The sequence below is a fragment of the Gossypium arboreum genome, chromosome 2 (assembly GCF_025698485.1).
Source record: "Gossypium arboreum isolate Shixiya-1 chromosome 2, ASM2569848v2, whole genome shotgun sequence".
Lineage (NCBI taxonomy): Eukaryota > Viridiplantae > Streptophyta > Magnoliopsida > Malvales > Malvaceae > Gossypium > Gossypium arboreum.
In genome coordinates, this window is record NC_069071.1 from 1,908,087 (window position 1) to 1,930,371 (window position 22,285).

The 22,285-nt window shown below is 34.8% G+C and overlaps 3 protein-coding genes and 1 long non-coding RNA gene across 5 annotated transcripts; all 4 read left to right on the top strand.

The window, feature by feature from the left end:
• Positions 1-389: 389 nt before the first annotated feature.
• LOC108472219 (uncharacterized) lies at positions 390-1,055 on the top strand. The gene is made up of 2 exons (XM_017773727.1): positions 390-764; positions 1,017-1,055. The coding sequence occupies exons 1-2, from the start codon at positions 390-392 to the stop codon at positions 1,053-1,055; spliced, it is 414 nt and encodes a 137-aa protein (XP_017629216.1).
• An 11,038-nt stretch (positions 1,056-12,093) lies between these two features.
• LOC128285714 (uncharacterized) lies at positions 12,094-14,379 on the top strand. Of its 2 annotated transcripts, none has more exons than XR_008276257.1 (2): positions 12,094-12,294; positions 14,135-14,379. It is a non-coding gene; the product is annotated as an uncharacterized LOC128285714 (long non-coding RNA). The 2 variants fall into 2 exon arrangements; XR_008276259.1 differs by lacking the exon at positions 12,094-12,294 and adding an exon at positions 13,232-13,252.
• Positions 14,380-17,214: 2,835 nt separating this feature from the next.
• On the top strand, positions 17,215-17,610 carry LOC108472218 (classical arabinogalactan protein 6-like). Its single transcript, XM_017773725.1, has one exon. The coding sequence runs from the start codon at positions 17,215-17,217 to the stop codon at positions 17,608-17,610; it is 396 nt and encodes a 131-aa protein (XP_017629214.1).
• Positions 17,611-21,787: 4,177 nt separating this feature from the next.
• Positions 21,788-22,285, top strand: LOC108472217 (classical arabinogalactan protein 6-like). The gene has a single exon (XM_017773724.1). The coding sequence runs from the start codon at positions 21,788-21,790 to the stop codon at positions 22,283-22,285; it is 498 nt and encodes a 165-aa protein (XP_017629213.1).

A 22,285-nucleotide genomic window follows, 5' to 3' on the forward strand; every position in this document is an offset into this window, starting at 1 on the left:
AATTTCTGGCTAGCAGAGCTTTAGAAGATTATGAGCCATTAAGCTTTGATTTCCCTAATGAGGAGTTGATGTATGCGGTAGGAAATGGAATTGGGGCAGTCTTAGTATCCCTAAATGGTGATCATTATCCATTCACATGTAAATTGGATTTTGACTGTACGAACAATATGGTTGAGTATGAAGCATGCATTATGGGGATTCAAGCGGCTAGAGAGCAGAAAATTAGAACTCTGGAAGTATATGGAGACTCCGCGTTGGTAATATACCAGCTTAGGGGTGAATGGGAGACAAGGGATGCCAAATTGATTAATTATCGAAAGGTAGTTTTGGAGTTACTTGAAGAGTTTGATAACGTCATTTTCAATTATCTCCTACGGGACGAAAATCAGATGGCGGACGCTTTGGCAACATTGGCTTCCATGATTAAAGCAAATAAACAAGAGGATATGAAACCAATTCAGATGAGCATTTTGAAGGTTCCAGCTCATTGCTGTAACATTGAAGAAGAGGAAAAGGATGACCATCCGTGGTATCAGGATATATTACGGTATGCGAGAAATCGTGAATATTCTGAGAAGGCAACTGAAAACGACAAAAGGACTTTAAGGAGGTTAGCTTGTGAATATGTGCTAGATGGGGATATCCTTTATAAAAGAAGGAAAGATCAGGTACTTTTGAGATGCGTTGACGCTATAGAAGCTAAACAAATCCTGGAAGAAGTACATAAAGGAGTTTGTGGTACACATGCTAATGGCTTTAAGATGGTAAGACAAATCATGAGGTTTAGATACTATTGGTCTACTATGGAAGGAGATTGTATCAGTTATGCTAAGAAATGTCATAAATGCCAGATATATGGAGACAAGATGCATGTACCACCTTCACCCTTACATGTTATGACTTCTCCATGACCCTTTTCCATGTGGGGCATGGATGTTATTGGGCTAATATCACCAAAAGCTTCAAATGGGCATCGTTTCATTTTTGTGTCATCGACTACTTCACAAAATGGGTAGAGACAGCTTCTTATGCTAGCGTCACTAAGTCAGCAGTAGGGCGATTCTTGAAAAAGGAGATCGTTTATCGGTATGGAATGCCTGAGAGGATCATTTCAGATAATGTATTGAACTTAAACAACAGCACGATTGTGAAAGTCTACAGCCAATTCAAGATTAAACATCATAATTCATCTCCATATCGCCCAAAGATGAATGGGGCAGTGGAAGCTGCTAACAAAAAATCAAGAAGATAGTGGGGAAAATGACTAAAACCTACAAAGATTGGCATGAGAAGTTACCATTTGCACTCTTAGCTTACCGAACGTCCATCAGAACCTTTACTGGGGCAACTCCTTTCTCGTTGGTTTATGGGATGGAGGCAGTGTTACCCATTGAAGTTGAAATACCTTCTCTTCGAATTTTGTCGGAAATAAAGCTAAATGAAGCAGAATGGATTCAATCGCGGTATGACCAATTGAACTTGATTGAAGAAAAGAGGCTAAGGGCTATTCGTCATGGTCAGATGTATCAGAAGTGAATGATGCGAGCTTATGATAAGAAGGTTCGTCCAAGAGAACTTCACGAAGGGGACTTGGTGCTGAAAAAGATCCTTCCCATACAGAAAGACTTTAGAGGAAAATGGATGCCGAATTGGGAAGGGCCGTATGTTGTAAAGAAGGCTTTCTCTGGAGGTGCTCTGATTTTAACAGAAATGGATGGGAAAAGTTTACCCAATCCAGTGAATTCAGACTCAGTCAAGAAGTACTTTGTCTAAAGAAAAGGGAAAACAAGGTGAAAACCCACAAAGGGCGCTTTGAGATTTCTAAAAAAAAAATAAAAAAAATGGAGAGGCCAGGGTGAAAACCCGCAAAGGGCGCCTTGAGACCAAAGGGATTTTGAGTTGAAAACCCGAAAGGACTGTTCAAATATTCGAGAAACATGCGGTGACTTTGCTATACCGGATTTGACAAGAAATGGAGTGTGTTACATACCGGGGCATCAACAAAGTACTTTGGATCTTCTAAACACATGTTAAACTCAAAATAGTCTTTATGGAATTTGTATACAGAAGCTCAAGCTGTGATATGTTGAACATCGAATTTTTGTTCTAATTACTATCTTTAGATTCTTTTTCTTCTCAAAGATATGTTTTCGGATTAATTTCTTATTGTACTTTGATGATTTATCTAATTATTCTCAAGATCAGATTATTTGTCTTCTAAAGTATGTTGTATTGAAATAATGATTGATAAATTAAATATTTTTACAAATGAAGTTTTGCATATTACTCTGGGAATTGCTAGAAAATATGAGAAACTAAAACAGAACAATTGTTTGAAGAGTTCCCATGAGTAAAGGTCGGAGGTACTCAAGGAAATTTCTTTTTCAGTCCAAAGGATGATTGGACAATTCAAACGATTCAATCGTAGGAGAGGATCGCCTACAACGGGTCGTAATGTTCAGAGAATGGTATAATAGGACCAATTTGATTCAAAACACATGAACGGAGTATGATTGACACTTGGAGTGGAACTTTGATAGATGAATGAGTAAAGACGTCTGGAATAGGAATCATTTTCATAACATTTTACATAAATTAGGAGCATTTGGTTCATTTCAAGCATGGAATTGTAATCATCAGGCATGAGTACATATGCATTCTATAGGTTATGTTCTTTAAAAGATAATGTAGATCGAAGATAGCAGATTTGGCGTCTCTGTATTGTCAGAGAGCAAATCAAAGAGAGCAAATTTGGCGTCTCTGTATTGTCAGAGAGCAGATCGAAGATAGCAGATTTGACATCTCTGTATTGTCAGAGAGCAGATCGAAGATAGCAGATTTGGCGTCTCTGTATTGTCAGAGAGTAGATCGAAGAGAACAGATTTTACGTCTCTGTATTGTCAGAGAGCAGATCAAAGATAGCAGATTTGGCACCTCTGTATTGTTAGAGAGCAGATCGAAAATAGCAGATTTGGTGTTTTTGTATTGTCAGAGAGCAGATCGAAGATAGCAGATTTGGCGTCTCTGTATTGTCAGAGAGCAGATCGAAGATAGTAGATTTGGCGTCTCTGTATTGTCAGAGAGCAGATCAAAGATAGCAGATTTGGCGTCTCTGTATTGTCAGAGAGCAGATTGAAGATAACATATTTGGTATCTCTGTATTGTCAGAGAGCATATCAAAGATAACAGATTCGGCGTCTCTGTATTGTCAGAGAGCAGGTCGGAGATAACAGATTTGGCATTCTTGAGTTTGCAAGAAGCAGATTGAAGATAGCCAATTTGACATTCCTGAAGCTATCAAAATAACTTTGAGGAAGATGAAGATCAAGATTTCGAGATTTGGGCAGGCCAGGCAAATTTGGTCCTTTTGTAATCTTTGCTCTATTCCTGTTACATGGTAACAAGCAAAGAGGGGCAGCTGTAATAGCCCAAATTTACCCGGGCCCGTAAAAATAAATAAATATAATAAAAATAAAAAAAACAAAAAATTATTAAAATAAAGTCCATTTACAGTCCATTAACAAAACCCAAAACCCAATAGCCTAATTGATGACCCAAGGCCCAATCAGCCTACACTACCCAGTACCTGGTTACACTCAAGCCCAAGTGCCCAAGTGCTGCCCAAAATACACAGGGCCCAAGTGGCCCAATTCGTTAACAGGAGATAGAAAGGCCTAGGGTTTCAGAAACCCTAGGTTTCGCAAGCACCCCAACAGACGCACCCGTTCGTCTCGCAGTGACCCACCATCAGTGCCGTGATTCCAAGCTCCGTATCATGCCATGATTGACGCCTAAATCAACGCCGGTGTGCCATCGTCAGTGCCCGTTTATTACTAGCCTCCTTGCTGGTACCTGCAAAAGGAGAAGAAACCATAGCAACCAAAGAAACAAATAGGGAAAGAAATCAAAAGATTCTTTCCTAAAATGTAACAAAGGGTTATAAAAACCCCTCTTTTTTTTTTTTGTAATACTACGATTTTTTTTGAATATACACACAGATTCAATAAAAAGAACACAGATTTTACAGATATAAACAGATATACACATATACACAAGAGAGACGAACAGTTTCATTGTGAAAAAGGTGATTCAGTTACATTTTTGATTTACTTCCTGTTGTTTTACATGTATGAATTGTTTCTTTTTAAAAAAAAACATCAGTATTTAAAAGAGGGAAGAGGTTACCTGTGTTTCGCCTGGAAAGACGAAGGTTTTAACCTTCGACCACATGATCTGATGGCGTGTGGCGCGTGGGTGTGCTGCCCAGCAATTGGAGACCGGAGCCCGGACTGCCCTTTCCTCTCTCATTTCAGAGAGTTTCAAAGTTTTTTTTTTAAAAAAAAAAAGTTTCTAAAATGAATTTTGGCCCAAAAAACTGACTTAAATAGCATAATAGAAACGGTGTCGTTTTTGCTTAATCTGATAAGTACCAAAACGGCACCGTTTAAACCCAGGATCCGCGTGTTGACCCGAGAACCGGATGAGATCTGCGTGTTTTCGTTTAAATGGGCTAATTGCCCAATTAGTCCTTCCGCATTTTTAATCTTTACAATTTCATTTTGTTTTTATTTTAAATTGACCCCAGTCTTCTATGATTAATTCAATCTAGTCCTAATGGCTATTAAAGCCTATTCTGGGAACGACGTCGTTTTATGGGATTAGGGCAAATTGCCCAGTGAGTCCCTTGTAGTTTTGAATGCGTTCCAATTAGGCCTAAATTTTTTATTTTAAAATTAGCCCTAGAACCCTAGTTTTATTTAATTTTAATCCTTTTAAATATTTTTGCATAATTTATTTAATAAATAACTTATATATTATTTATTTTATAAATATTAGTTATATAAAATAATATATATTATTTTTATTTATATATTATTCATTATATTATTTTTATTATTATACATTTTATTTATAATTTTATTATACATTATATGTTTTACTATATATATTATTCCTTGCATTTTTATTTTTATTTTATTATAAATTATGTATTATTTTATTATTCATTAATTGTGTAAAATTTTAATTTTTTAATTATTATTAAATAATAGTATATATATATTATCCTTATTTATATGATAGTTATCATATTATTATATTTCATTATATTTTGTTTATATTTTTTATTACATATCTTATATTATTATATATTATTACCTATATTATCTTTCTTTTATTATATATTATTTCATTATTTATTATTTATTAGTATAAAAATTTAAATTTGTAACTTATTATAAACTAATACATATATTGTTATTATATATATTTAATGTCTATATTTAAAATTTACTACAAAATTTTTTCGAATTTAACATCCTTTTTTATAAATATATCAAGCTACTATTAAATAATATATATTTTTAAATTTTTTATTACTTATATATTGCTTAATATTTTGTTATTGTTTTCATTTTGTTTTTTTATCCTTCTTTTATTAGGTATTGTTTTAACACGCTAATTTCATCTTATAAATTATTTGTTATTTATCATGTTATTTATTTATTATTATGTATTTACGTGCAAATTGATCATTTTATGTTATTATTTTAAAAATATATTCGCATGAAATATTATTATATATGTTTAATATTCATTATTCTTGCTGCTTTGTACTTTTGTATGAAATGATAATGTGTATTGTTCATGTCATTTATGATTATGTATGCATGAAATGTTAAAGCATATTGTGATTTATGTCGTATTTACCATTTTCCACATTATATTTGTATGAAATGTTAAAGTATGTAGTTGAATTAATCCAATATTGATATTTTAAAATAGGTTAAATGCATCAACATTTTTAAAAAAAAAAATTATATTTCATCTAATCCAAAGGAATCTTAAAAACAAGGCAATGTCTTTTATATTTAGGAATTTGGGAAATAGTGCCCTAACATGCTGGGTTGCAATTTCCCATTTGTCTAAATATCTAAAGTTGTAATGCCCCAATTTTCAGGAATCCTGTGAATGTTGGCATAGGTTTAATTATGTTAGTGGGCTCTAGAAAGCCCAAACTTAAGATAGAACCCGACAATTTTAGTTAATTTTTGTTCCATAACAAAAAGGGGTGAAATTATGAAATAGAACCTATGTGAAAATGTTTGAAAATGCTATAGGCTAAATTGAAGTGGCCAAATAAATAGGAGTGCAAAATAGGAGGATTTGCATGACAAACCTCCCATTTTACATGAAGTGGCCAGCCATCATGTTGTTGTAGACAAAATGTACACTTGATATCCATAATTTATGGTACAAGTTGATACAAATTGATAATAGGTTAGGTAAATGTTCCATGATAATGGGTTAGGTAAATGTTTCATGATAATGGGTTAGGTAAATGTTTCATGATAAGAATTTCATGTCTTTTGTATTAAAGAATTAAATGGATGAAATATGAAGTTTTATTAAAAGAAAAAGGGGTGAAAAGAACAAAGTTTTGTCCATCTTTGTTCATCATAGCTGAAAGTTAGAGAAGAGAAAGGAGAGGAGAAAGCTCTTGAGTATTCGGTCATTAAGAGGAGGAAAATTGAAGGTAAGTTCTTGGTACCTTGCTTCTATTTTGAGGTTCATAAGTTCTTCTTGATTCTACCTTAACTCTTGAAGTATATTTTGATTTTTAGTTGTGTTGTGAGCATTTGGTCATGAATTAAAATGAAGGAAATGGTTGTTGTTTCATGTTCTTTTGATGAAAAATGGAAGATATGTAAAGTTGAGCCAAACAAATGAGCATGCATGTGCCTTAGATGCTAAAGGGAAAAATCGGCTAACATGTTGTGCTTTAAAATGATGAAATGGAGATTATGCTTAAGTAAAAATCATAGATATGTGATGATTGATTGGTGATATACATGTTTAAATAACATGCATGCAAGATAGGTGTATGAAAGAGTGATTTGGTAATAAATCTGCTTGGGACAGCAGCAGTAACGTGATTTTGGAAAATCACCATAAATTGTGGGAGATGAATTAGAAGCTGAATAAATTATGTAATTAAAGCTTATTGAGTCTAGTTTCTAATGAAATAAACAAGAACATATTTTGAATTCTGTACAATGAGAAATTTGATTCGTAATGAAGAGTGGTCAGATTAGCCAAACAGTGAAACATGGGGAACTTTGAGAAAAATCTGGTATTGATTGGCTAAACCAAAAATTCTGAAAATTTTATGGATAGAAGATATATGAGTCTATTTTCAAGGAAAATTAACAGAACTTGATTTGGAGTTTTGTAGCTCCAGTTATAAATGATTTAGTGACTGTTGCTTAGGAAGACAGCTTGCAGTGAAATTATGATTAGGTGGTAAACATTGACAAAAATTTGTTAATGAGTTGCTTATTGTTTTCTTATAAGCTTACTATGATCTGTAGGTGTGGTTGGCCGAATATTGTAAGGGGTTAATACGTAGTTCGTATTTGAATAGTTAGATTAACGTGTTAGTAATCAAATTGTAGGCGTTAGTGTGTGGATCTCACATCGGCATATCGTCGCAAGCATGTGTGTAACTAACACCCTCTTTCTTAGTCCGGATCGGCAAAAGTCGAAAAGCGAAATGCGAAAACCGGTATTTTGTAAATTTGCGAAAAGCGAATGCTCGTGAGGTAAATCGATTAATGTTTTTGGTAAGCTGCAAAATTTGGACTGCAAAGTGCATGATTTACGTGCCCTCGATATTTTTGGGCTTAATGGGCCAAAATTAGAATGATGGGCCAAGCGGGCCCAATTCGTAAGAAACCTCGAGACGTGATTACGTAGTACGTGAAAGGTAGGAATATGCATGAAAAACCCTAAAATAGATAAATTACTAAAATACCTTTAAAAGTGGAAAATTTACGGTTTACCCCTAGGAGATAAATTACCGAAATACCCCTAGGGTTAAATTGACCTAAATGCATGTTTGATTGTTGTTATTTCTTGCATGCCATGTTGTTATTATCGATGCATGGGATTGGGATATTGACGGAGGAAATCTGAAAGTGGCTTGTCCACGTCTTGGAGGCTTTGCCTCAATTCTTTGATAATCGAGCAGCAAAGGCTGCAAGCGTGTGTGTTAAATTTGGGTGGGTTGAGCTATTCCCACATGGAGTGTATGGCTGGTACGGGTGGAGTGTAGTGGTTGGTGGGTTGAGTAGTCTCCCAAATGGGCTTGCATATGTTTCTTGATGTTGCATGTATTTTGAAATGGGCCTATGGGCCATCTTCATTATCTGAATAAGGGCTAAGGCCCGTTTATTGTAATCTGAAAGGGCTCGCCCATACCACTTTATTACTGAATGGGCTTAGGCCCAATAGGCTTAAGCGACTTGGGCTTTGAATGGGTTTTCCTTACACTGAGTTTCCCCAAACTCACCCTTTTATTTTCATCTACGCAGTAATCCCCAACCATAGTGGGCTTGGAGTCGTGAGGGAATTCGGAGTGGCCACCGTTCGAAAGTTTGATTTTCTTTTGGTGAACTGGACATCCTTTTAATTACGTTTGAGGTTTTGGGCTTTTAAATGTAATAAGGCCGCTTATTTATTTTGATGGTTTTAATATGTATTACTAAGATAGGTAATACTTATTTTAACTGTTGAAATTGGATAGCTTTAGGAGCATTTTCAAAACAACAATTGATTTCAAAATAACACGACAACAAGCAAAGCTTCCGCAATAAAAGTATTTTCCAAAATTAATCACTTTTCCTAAAATGACTTAATCGAATCGGTTTCCTAGAAATATCCATGACGTTAAGGTGTGGCAATGGCGGTATGCATGTCTAGGATTGGATCCGAAGGAGCTTGGTATAGCGATCGATGGACTCACCACCTCTTTTACGGTTTCCTACGGTGCATGACTTCCATTCACTTTAACCCTTAATGAATTAATCTTTTGAACATCAAGTACGATTTTCTGGACTTAGAATGGAAAATTTTAACGTTTTTGATGTGGCATGCCGGATCAGACCATAACTTCTGGGCCTGGTTTGGGGTGCTACATTTAGTGGTATCAGAGCCTAGGTTGCAACAACTTGGCTGTGGAATGGGTTTACAAAAATAAAGATTTTCGAAAGCGAAAATTTTATAAAGAATGCGAAAAACTCAATTTTCAGAATTTAGATCTTTAGAAGGTGGCATTCCGAATCTCCGGCTCAAGTCTTTAAGTATTCTGAATTTTTCGAATATTTTCTGAATTATCATGCGTAGTAAAATCACGCTAGGATACTCTAGATAGGATGATACTGAAACCATAGAAAAATTTGATAAGAGACTGAAACTGTAGCTAGACTTCGATTCTGCGAAAACAAAACTCTGAATTACTGTCTGATTCATAAAACATCCGTAATAAACATTGGAATATTGAATCAATGCATAAAAATTCGTAATCAAGATAATAAGATATGAGTACAAGAGGCCGTGGACGGAGCCGAGGAAGTGCTTGAGCGAGATCTTCGTCTTCGAGACATATGCCGGCGGTGGATGCACTGGTACCACCGGTAACAGAGGTAGAGTCTCATGACTGCGGTGCCAAGGATGATGCCCTGTCACAGGCAATGTTTCGTGTTCTGGAAAGGGTTACCGGGGCAAGTACGGGTAATGGAGTTCGGGGATCTATTTCTGAACGACTTCGGGCTAACTGAGCAGAGATCTTTAGGGGCATGTCTGGTATAGCCCCGAATGTGGCAGAGTATTGGTTGGAGGCCACAGAACGGATTATGAACAACTTGGACTACTCTGAGGAGATTGTGAGTGGGGTATCTGTACTAAGTCTTTTGGGTCACTCGGTTAGGGTAGACAAACTGTATAGGGATGTACCCTTAGAAACTCAATGTAAGATTTTCCCTGGAGATCTGATGGAGTTACCATTCGGAGAGTTTGATCTCATTTTGGGAATGGACTGGCTTGTTAAGCATAAAGCGACTCTGGACTATGCTGCTAAACGAATGGTGTTAAGGACCACAAAGGATGATGAGGTTATAGTGATAGGTGAGCGAAGGGATTATTTGTCCAATATGGTGTAGGCTTTAAGAGCCGAAAAATGGATTCGGAAAGGTTGTGAGGCCTATTTGGCATTTGTAAGTCAGTCAGAAGAGGAGGGACTGACAGTGGATAAGGTTAGGACCGTAAAGGAGTTCCAAGATGTTTTTCTGGAGGAGCTTCCAAGATTGCCTCCGAATCGAGAAGTTGAGTTTGGAATAGACTTGTTGCCTGGAATGGAGCCTGTGTCCATCACACCGTATAGGATGGCACCGAAGGAGTTAGTGGAGTTAAAGGCTCAAATTCAAGAGTTGTTGGACAGGGACTTCATTAGGCCAAGCGTGTCTCCATGGGGAGCACTGGTGCTATTCGTGAAAAAGAAGGATGGTACGATGCGGATGTGCATTGATTATCGCTAGTTAAACAAACTGACGATTAAGAATAAGTATCCACTGCCAAGGATTGACGATCTATTCGACCAGCTTGGAGGAGCTTCTGTATTTTCCAAGATCGACCTTCGATCTGGATATCATCAGTTAAGGGTAAAGGAGGCAGATATCCAAAAGACGACATTCAGGACTCAGTATGGTCATTACGAGTTTCTGGTTATGCCATTTGGACTAACGAACGCTCCTGTAGCGTTTATGGATCTGATGAATCATGTTTTCCAATGATCAATTCGTAGTCGTCTTTATTGACGATATCCTGGTATATTCTGAAACTAAAACGAAACATGATGAGCATCTCCGTATAGTGCTGTAAGTATTAAGGGAGAAGGAACTCTTTGTGACGTTCAGCAAGTGTGAATTTTGGTTGAGGGAGGTAACCTTCTTAGGACATGTGGTCTCTGCTGAGGGGATTAAGGTGGACCCTCAGAAAATTGAAGCGATTTTGGAGTGGAAGCCGCTTAGGTCAGTGTCAGAAATACGGAGTTTTCTAGGACTGGTAGGATACTACAGAAGGTTTGTGGAAAGTTTTTTTTTTTTTTGTGATGGCAGCACCTCTGACAAAACACATAAGGAAAGGAGTACCATTTGAATGGACTAAGAAACAGTAGGAAGCTTTTGAGAAGTTGAAGAAAGTTCTGACTGAAGCACTTGTGTTAATTCAGCCGGAGTCTAGGAATGATTTTACTGTGTACAGTGACGCATCACACGTGGGTTTGGGCTGCGTGTTAATGCAAGAGGGTAAGGTGGTTGCATATGCATCACGATAGCTTAAGCCTCATGAGGGAAACTATTTGACTTATGATTTAGAGTTGGCAGCAGTGATATTTGCACTTAAGATTTGGAGACATTACTTGTACGGAGAAAGGTGTATTATATACACTGACCATAAGAGTCTTAAGTATTTGTTGACTCAGAAGGAGCTGAACCTTAGGCAAAGGAGATGGATTGAGTTGCTTAAGGATTATGACTGTTCGATCGAGTATCACCCAAGCAAGGCTAATGTGGTAGCCGATGCTCTAAGTCGAGAAGTCAGATTCGATCCGAGAGCAATGTTTGCTCGTTTGAGTCTGTATGATGATGGAAGTCATTGGTGAGTTGCAAGTGAGGCAAACTGGGTGGATCAGATTAAGGAAAAACAGTTGAACGATGAGTCTTTGGTCGCTCGTTTTCAACAAGTTAAGGAAGGGGAAACTTCTGAGTTTGGGAGCCAGAAGAGACGATGCAACAACAATACCCTCATCTGTTTGGATTAGGTAAATTTTGAGGATGAAATTTCTTTAAGGAGGGTAGAGTTGTAACGCCCCAATTTTCAGGAATCCTGTGAATGTTGGCATAGGTTTAATTATGTTAGTGGGCCTCTAGAAAGCCCAAACTGAAGATAGAACCCGACAATTTTAGTTAATTTTTGTTCCATAACAAAAAGGGGGTGAAATTATGAAATAGAACCTATGTGAAAATGTTTGAAAATGCTATAGGCTAAATTGAAGTGGCCAAATAAATAGGAGTGCAAAATAGGAGGATTTGCATGACTAACCTCCCATTTTACATGAAGTGGCCAGCCATCATGTTATTGTAGACAAAATGTACACTTGATATCCATAATTTATGGTACAAGTTGATACAAATTGATAATAGGTTAGGTAAATGTTCCATGATAATGAGTTAGGTAAATGTTTCATGATAATGGGTTAGGTAAATGTTTCATGATAAGAATTTCATGTCTTTTGTATTAAAGAATTAAATGGATGAAATATGAAGTTTTATTAAAAGAAAAAGGGGTGAAAAGAACAAAGTTTTGTCCATCTTTGTTCATCATAGCTGAAAGTTAGAGAAGAGAAAGGAGAGGAGAAAGCTCTTGAGTATTCGGTCATTAAGAGGAGGAAAATTGAAGGTAAGTTCTTGGTACCTTGCTTCTATTTTAAGGTTCATAAGTTCTTCTTGATTCTACCTTAACTCTTGAAGTATATTTTGATTTTTAGTTGTGTTGTGAGCATTTGGTCATGAATTAAAATGAAGGAAATGGTTGTTGTTTCATGTTCTTTTGATGAAAAATGGAAGATATGTAAAGTTGAGCCAAACAAATGAGCATGCATGTGCCTTAGATGCTAAAGGAAAAATCGGCTAACATGTTGTGCTTTAAAATGATGAAATGGAGATTATGCTTAAGTAAAAATCATAGATATGTGATGATTGATTGGTGATATACATGTTTAAATAACATGCATGCAAGATAGGTGTATGAAAGAGTGATTTGGTAATAAATCTGCTTGGGACAGCAGCAGTAACGTGACTTTGGAAAATCACCATAAATTGTGGGAGATGAATTAGAAGCTGAATAAATTATGTAATTAAAGCTTATTGAGTCTAGTTTCTAATGAAATAAACAAGAACATATTTTGAATTCTGTACAATGAGAAATTTGATTCGTAATGAAGAGTGGTCAGATTAGCCAAACAGTGAAACATGGGAAACTTTGAGAAAAATCTGGTATTGATTGGCTAAACCAAAAATTCTGAAAATTTTATGGATAAAGGATATATGAGTCTATTTTCAAGGAAAATTAACGGAACTTGATTTGGAGTTTCGTAGCTCCAGTTATAAATGATTAAATGACTATTGCTTAGGAAGACAGCTTGCAGTGAAATTATGATTATGTGGTAAACATTGACAAAAATTTGTTAATGAGTTGTTTATTGTTTTCTTATAAGCTTACTATGATCTGTAGGTGTGGTTGGCCGAATATTGTAAGGGGTTAATACGTAGTTCGTATTTAAATAGTTAGATTAACGTGTTAGTAATCAAATTGTAGGCGTTAGTGTGTGGATCTCACAAGATATCGTCGCAAACAGGTGTGTAACTAAAACCCTCTTTCTTAGTTTGGATCGGCAAAAGTCGAAAAGCCGAAATGCCGAAAACCGGTATTTTGTAAATTTGTGAGTGTGCGAATGCTCGTGAGGTAAATCGATTAATGTTTTTGGTAAGCTGCAAAATTTGGACTGCAAAGTGCATGATTTACGTGCCCTCGATATTTTTGGGCTTAATGGGCCAAAATTGGAATGATGGGCCAACGGCCCAATTCGATGAAACCTCGATGCGTGATTACGTAGTACGTGAAAGGTAGGAATATGCATGAAAAACCCTAAAATAGATAAATTACTAAAATACCTTTAAAAGTGGAAAATTTACGTTTTACCCCTAGGAGATAAATTACCGAAATACCCCTAGGGTTAAATTGACCTAAATGCATGTTTGATGTTGTTATTCTTGCATGCCATGTTGTTATTATCGATGCATGGGATTGGGATATTGACGGAGGAAGTACTGAAAGTGGCTTGTCCACGTCTTGGAGGCTTTGCCTCAATTTTGTTAAGCGAGCAAAGCAAAGGTCAAGCAAGCTGTGGAGTGTTAAATTTGGGTGGGTTGAGCTATTCCCACATGGAGTGTATGGCTGGTGCGGGTGGAGTGTAGTGGTTGGTGGGTTGAGTAGTCTCCCAAATGGGCTTGCATATGTTTCTTGATGTTGCATGTATTTTGAAATGGGCCTATGGGCCATCTCATTATCTGAATAAGGGCTAAGGCCCGGTTATTATAATCTGAAAAGGGCTCGACCCAGTACCACTATTACTGAATGGGCTTAGGCCCAATAGGCTTAAGCTGACTTGGGCTTTGAATGGGTTTTCCTTACACACTGAGTTTCCCCAAACTCACCCCTTTTATTTTCATCTACGCAGGTAATCCCCAACCATAGTGGGCTTGGAGCTGTGAGGGAATTCGGAGTGGCCACCCGTTCTGAAAGTTTGATTTTCTTCTGGTGAACTGGACATCCTTTTAATTATGTTTGAGGTTTTGGGCTTTTAAATGTAATAAGGCCGCTTATTTATTTTTGATGGTTTTTAATATGTATTACTAAGATAGGTAATACTTATTTTAACTGTTGAAATTGGATAGCTTTAGGGCGCGTTTTCAAAAACAACAATTGATTTCAAAATAACACGACAACAAGCAAAGCTTCCGCAATGAAAGTATTTTCCAAAATTAATCACTTTTCCTAAAAATGACTTAATCGAATCGGTTTCCTAGAAATATCCATGACGTTAAGGTGTGGCAATGGCGGTATGCATGTCTAGGATTGGATCCGAAGGAGCTTGGTACTTAAGCAGTCCGATGGACTCACCACCTCTTTTCGGTTTCCTACGGTGCACGACTTCCATTCACTTTAACCCTTAATGAATTAATCTTTTGAACATCAAGTACGATTTTCTGGACTTAGAATGGAAAATTTTAATGTTTTTGATGTGGCATGCCGGATCCGACCATAACTTCTGGGCCTGGTTTGGGGTGCTACAAAAGTATCCTTTTTAATAGACTTTGCAAATTACGAGATGATTTTTAGTTACGAAAGTTTAAGAACATCACGTCCAATCATGATGGATGTGATGTTCGCATTCTTTTGGGACAAAAGAATTTCAATTTTCAACTAAAATTGTTACGATTTTAAAAGAGATCTTATTGCTAAATTCTTTCAAGCTTTTGACATTAAGACCAAACTATTCAATTTGGTACCAATTTTGGGCGTTACGAGGGTGCTAACCCTTCCTCGTACGTAACCGACTCCCGAGCCCATTTTCTCATAATTTCGTAAACCAAAATGTTTTATAAGGTGATCCAATCACACTTTAAAAGGTTGGTGGCGACTCCCATTTTCAAAATACCCATTTAAAATGAGGTTTTGACATATTTCATACCATGCTTCAACAACTTTCATGTTTATACACTATCATATACAAAATAACATCTTAACAACCTAGGTACATGCCATTTTACCAAAAGAAAAGTATTCCTCACTTTGAGTCCGGGGTTGGCTTGGATGTTGAGTTCTTAACTTTCTTTTGTATTTAGACCTGCGCACGGAAACATACCGTACGCTGAGTATACACTCAGTGGTATTTTTATAAACTAATACTTAAAACAATAATAAGCTATGTATATTCATTGTAACATAACTTTTTATTTCATAATCTTATTAGCTTCATCACTTACCTTTAGCTCTTAAATTTATTTAAACAATTCTTTTTATACTTTTCATATCATTCAATATCTTTCAATACTTGTATAACAGTCACCGTCACATAATCAATAGCAGTCAATCTTTGTCTTTAGTACTTTAAATTACCCCTATTAACATAACTCGGACCTGGACGGATATACGGATCCAACCCACACACTGGGGATAATGTACAGTGTTTCATCGGCCGAAACCGGAATACACTGTAGGGTATGAAAGAATAAAGCAAGAGTAATAGTCATAGTCAGTCTGAGTACCTCTTGAACGAATCCAAAGCGATCCACGATGAATCGACACATATAGTGTCTCATCGACACACAGTCGGAATATCCCTTAATACTTCTAATCCTATGGCATGCCAATTATATCCGACTAGCCCGACACTGTTAATAGGGTATTCAAATCATATCATTATAATACAAAAACAGTAATATTTTCCATCATATCATTCATTATACATTCTAACTATTAAGAATAGCAATTACATTGTATTAAATCATTAAGCATAGTTTATAGAAATACAAACCAAATTTCTCGAGTTTACTCGATATCCTCGTTCACTTTCTCCTTTTCCTTTTTCGATGATGTTTCCTGTGCTACGTTGGCTACATAAAATTTAACATTTAAAATTATCAATATATATTATTTAATAACACACTCTTGTATTTCTATGTATCTTTTACTTAAATTCCAATTTAGTCCTTCCACCATAACCATTCTTTTCTTCAAAATAAATCCTATATTTTCATTCAATTATCATTTTAAACTATTCCAATTCTTAAATTTTCAGCATAAAACACTAATTATAACATCTCCTCAATTAAATCCCTATTATTGCAAAACCTATATTTTCTTTCACAATTTAATCCTTCTCCTATTATTATAATATACTTTAATCATTATTATTATTTCTTATTGAATAAGTAAATACTTATTTATACATACATTTGTACCAATTAAAATAATACAAATGTATTCATACATACCACACACTTGTCTCCTAAGGCTTATTTGCTAATTTAGTCCCTTGAATTTTTATAGTTTATAATTAAACTTTTACACTATATTCAGTCTACTCCTTTCACTAAATTAGCCTTGATTAAGCTAAATTTACTTAATTAAAATCTAATTAACCTCTCACTTAACTTCGTAAATATTTCTAATAAATATTTACGAATCTAATTTTCAAAATCGAAGACCCAAAAAATCACTTTTCCGATGACCTAAAAATTTGGGTCATTACAATATTCAACATCATTTTAACTATATTATAATAATATCTAATGTGTCATTAAAACTAGTATATTAATATGTATTTTTATTCACTAAAAAATCAAGATAAACCCTTCAAATTTCGTCTAATAAATCTTATTTTTCACCTTACAAAATTCAAACTCAACAACTAAAAAAATGAATCAAACAATTGAAAGGTTTTGTTATAAGGTAAAATATAGTTATCGCAATATTTGGTTTAGTGTACAATTTAAAAGGAAAAATCTAATACCAAACATTAACTACTAAATTAGCATTTTATTTCTAAATAATTTTCCTAGTAAATAGAAGTTAAAAACCCTAACAAAAATGCAACAAAACCTTAAAATATTTTTGTAAGATGTTAAAATGGTTTAGTATCATCCAAAAAAAAAGTAATTCCGTTGCATATAGAAATATATATATACACATCAATACTTCATCAAAGAAAAGTTAATACATATATAAGAATCTATCGAGAAGCAAAAGAGAAAGATGGCCCGCCAAGATCTTATTGTTGTTGCACTTGTTTTCATTACCATGGTTGGGGCATTTGCCACCGATAAATCACTTTCACCAACCCCTTCCAAGGCTTCTTCCCCTGCAAAGTTGCCATCTTCTTCTTTCTCGACTTCCTCTACCGAGTCGTCTTTCGACGGAAGAGCACCCAAATCATCTCCTATTGGAGCTCTAAAGAGTTTTTCAAGCTCTTCCTATTCTAGCCATAGTAAAAGCGATAGCCCCGAGGCCAAGGAAGGATCCTCTTTTGACACTGAGTTAGTTGAGGACGTCTCATCCCCTCCTTCCCCAAATGTCACTGACAAAGTTTTGTCTCTTCTCCATGCCCTAAAAAGCAAGGGCGATGCAGTTGATAGAGAAAGCCCGAATTAAAATAATGATAGTCCTGCACCAGCACCATCTAATTCTGATGCAACTAAAGCCATCATTGGCATTGTCAATATTGTAGTTGTTACTGGATAATTCCTCTTTTAAGCATCACATGATATTGTGATTGGTTATTTTATTTTATTTATTTATTCAATATATTTTTAATCAAATCGTCTTCATCATTTGTGTTATTTACCTGGCTCTTGATTCAATTACTATAGTGTTTAGTTATTTTAATGAGTGAAATAAATAAGTTTTTGATAATGGTAGCAATTATTCCCCTTGGATTTGATCATAAGAATACTTCATTCAATGGATTTATTTCATTGTAAATATTATTTTTCAATGACACCATGGACTTGTAATTTTTGAAGCGACAATGGTGGAGAATTTTTATGTTGGGCAAAATAATTTTGTTGTTACTAAATATCATTATTATCACTCTTAAAGTTTACGAAGATGAGACCTTAGTAAAAGTTTATTTTAAGTCTTATTTATAATACATTTCCTTTGTTTCTAAGTTTTTAAAGTGTTTTATTAGTCCCCCCTAATTTTATATTTGCATTTGAATATAGTAAGAGTGTTTGATAAACAGAGTTTTGATCCCTTTTTAGCTGATTTGGGCACAAATAGAGGATTAAGTAGTCAAACCCTCTAATTGTAGCGTTTGGTGAATTGAGGTTTGGAAGAGCTTATTGTTAAACTAAGCCTTATTGGATAATATGTTTTGATACAACAAATCAAAGTATTTTTGAATAAAAGTAAAGTTGAACATTTCATCAAATCAAGTTGAAAAGGTTTCAATTGAGTCAAACATTTTCAAATATGTTTTAACTATTTTCAAACTAGTTAAAATTGCTTCAGGAAAAAAAGTATCGATACTTTTTGTATAAATATCGATATTTTACAAGATATCGATATCCCTTTGATAATCAATACCAAATTAATATTCAACCATTTTCAAAACCTAGTAGGTTTCAATCCAACATCGATACTTTTCTTAAGGTATCTATATATTTTCTAAGGTATCGATATTCCTGCTCCAACGGCCACTGAAATCAATATTAATTGCAAAAAATATCAATACCCTTTTAGTTGGTATCGATACTCGTTGCTACAGGTGAAGTTAATGATCTGATATTTTATCTCCAATAGCTACATTCACTTCTACAACAACCACAACGATTGGAAATCAATTAGAGGGTATAAATACCATCTTCCAAAGATTTAGCAAGAATAAGAGCAATGTGAAATGCTTAAAGATCAATCAAAACAACCTAGAGCTTAATTCTTTCATACATTTTCTAGTAAACACTTGTGAGCTTTCATTATACCCATTTAGCTCAAGTGTTCTTCTTTGTATTTGAACTTAATTGACAAACATCCTGATCTTGTTAGGATTATTTCTTTGCTTGCTTATTTGTTTCTATTTGAGAGAGGGTTAATCCTTAAGATTTAGGCAGAAACCTTAAGGGAGTTGTCTATTAAGATTTTGGGGCATACATCTTAAGAGAGATTGTAAGATTAAACCTTATCCTCAAAGGTTGTAAAATTCGTAAATTTGGGGGAATCCTTAGTTGTGGTAAGCTAAGGTAGTAGAGTAGGCAATTGGGGTCGAATCACTATAAATCATTGTGTTCTTTGTTGCATATTTTTCATTACTTCCACCATAATTTCTCAAAGGCCAATTCAACCTCTCTATCGATGATCTCGAGTTGATCATTCCAATCTAACAATTGGTATCAGAGCTAGAACTTTAAAGACAGTTTTACAACCAAAAGAGAAGATCCTCAAGATATCTAAGATGGAAGCCATAAGTCAAGAAATTTGCTTCATGGCATTGGAACAAATTTCCACCATATTGGGCGAAGGGCATTCCACCATGAGGCCTCATTTATTCAATGACACCAGCTACTCATATTGGAAAGCAACAATGAAACTATTCATCCAAGCTAACGATTATGAAGTTTGGAGGATAATTATTACTGGACTATACATTCCAATAAAGAGGGTCGAAGGTGTTTTTGTCCCAAAAGAAGAGAGTGAATGGAATGATAATGATGTCAAGAAGGTGCAATTAAATGCAAAAGCTAATGCACACTCTATTTTGTGCTCTTGTTCCAAATGAGTACAATAGAGTCTCCTTGTGTGACAATGGAAGAGAAATATGAGACAAGCTTGAAGTCACCTATGAAGCGACAGTAGAGTTAATAAGTCCAAGACAAGTCTTCTCAGCCTTGATTATGAGTTGTTAAGGCAAAATCGGAAGAATGAATCAAGGAGATGGCCGATCCCTTCACCCACATCATTAATGGTCTCAAAGCCTTTAAGAAGACCTATCCCAATAATGAGATGGTGAAGAAGATGTTGAATAGTTTCCGAATGCATTAAGAAGCTAAAGTGACGGAAATAGAAGAATCAAATGATCTCAACTCACTCTCTCTTGATAAGCTCATCGGTCATTTGCTTACACATGAGATGAGGCTTAACAAAGAGAGTGAAAAAAAAAGTTATAAAGAAGAATGTTGGTAAAGCTTTAAAATCCACCACTAATAACGACAGTGAATCAAGTGAAGAGGTGGATTAAGACAAAGAGATGGAGATGTTTCTAGAAGATTCAAGAGATTCATGAGGTCCAACAAAGGAAGAGAATTTTGAATGAAAGAAGGACTCAAGCTTGAATCTACCAAGGAGGAATACCTCATTATTTGCTATGAGTGTAAGAAACCATTTTTTTTAAAAGAAAAAAAAAACCAGTTAGGTAAGGAAGAGACAAATCTTTTCAATTAAAATTGGCCCAATTTGAACAACCCAATAAAGTGGGGGTTTCACTTAAAACAGCTTTTTTTTTCGTCAATTTGTTTGAAAAACATAAACTTTCCTTCTTCTCAGGATTTGTTTTTGCTTTTTTCTCTAACTATATACCAACACACACAAAAAAGGTTCATTCTTTCGAGTTTCTTGAGATTTGGGCATTACAATTTCAGGTACTCTTTTTCGAAATATGGGTACATTCCCAATTTTGTTAAAACTTCAAATAGCAGTTTTTTTTTTGTTCTGTTTGGTTGGTGAGAAAATTTGGGAAAATAAGAGAGACAATTTTTAGCTAAAGTAGGGAAAAAATAAAACTTTTTTAGCTTGGTTTTTAATCATGTTTTGGATTATGTTAATAAATATACATTAACATGATAGATCATGGATTTTTTGTTTGAAGGATCATTTCGAGGAAAGAAAATGTTGGAAAGAAAGTAAAATGGCTATCTTCTTTAATGAAATCCTTCAATCCAGAGTCAAAGGAAAAGAAAAAAAAAGGTTTGAAAATTTTCAATTCAGTCCATAATTCATGTTAAATGTTTGGTTAACCTACATGTACTTAAATTTTTATATTTTTTTTAGGGGGGGAGAAGAAAAAAAAGATAAAAATAAAATGAAAAAAATAGATGACATCATTTATGATGTCATATAGGCTTACTTTGTTGACCGGTACTTGACTGAAGGTCAACTCACGTTTACCGTTAAAATTGGACTGATTTCTAAAAAAATCATAATGCTAAGAGTGTCAATATATATAAAAAAGGTTGAGGACACAAAACCTAAAATCCCTAAACGAAAATCCCTAAATATTGAAGGTATTTTATATAATTATTCCTTTAAACATCTATATTTAAATTTAAAATTCTATATTATAATAAATTAATATAACATTTTCAAGATTATTTTAACTATATTAGTATTTATTTTTATTCACTAAAGAAATCAAGATAAAACCTTAGACTTTCTATCTAATAAATCTTATTTTTCACCTTACAAAATTCAAACTGAACAACTAAAAACATGAACCAAACAATTGAAAGGTTTCGTTATAAGCTAAAATATGGTTATCTCTATATTTGGTTTAGTGTACAATTTAAAAGGAAAAATATTAGTATATACCAAATATTAAATACTAAATTAGCATTTTATTTCTAAATTAATTTCCTAGCAAATAAAAGTTAAAAAGCCCTCACAAAAATGCAACAAAACCTTAAAATATTTTTGTAAGGTGTTAAAATGGTTTAGTATCGTCCAAAAAAAAAGAGCAATTCCGTTACATAAAGAAATATATATAAACGCACATCAATACTTCATCAAAGAAAAGTTAATACAAATATAAGAATCTATCGAGAAACAAAAGAGAAAGATGGCCAGCCAAGATCTTATTGTTGTTGCACTTGTTTTCATAGCCGTGGTTGGGGCATTTGCCACTGATAAATCACCTTCACCAACCCCTTCCAAGGCTTCTTCCCCTATAAAGTCGCCATCTTCTTCTTCCTCGGCTTCCTCTACCAAGTCCTCTTCCGACGGAAGAGCACCCAAATCATCTCCTGTTGGAGCCCCAAAGAGTTTCTCAAGCTCTTCCTCTCCTAGCCATAGCAAAAGTGATAGCCCCGATACCAAGGAAGGATCCTCTTTTGGCACTGAGTCAATTGAGGACGTCTCATCCCCTCATTCACCAAATGTCACTGACAAAGTTTTGTCTCTTCTCCACGCTCTAAAGAGCAAGGGCGATGCAGTTGATAGAGAAAGCCCGAATTTCAATAATGACAGTCCTTCACCAGCGCCATTTAATTCTGATGCAACTAAAGCCATCATTGGCATTGTCAATGTTGTAGTTGTTATCGGATTCTTCCTCTTTTAA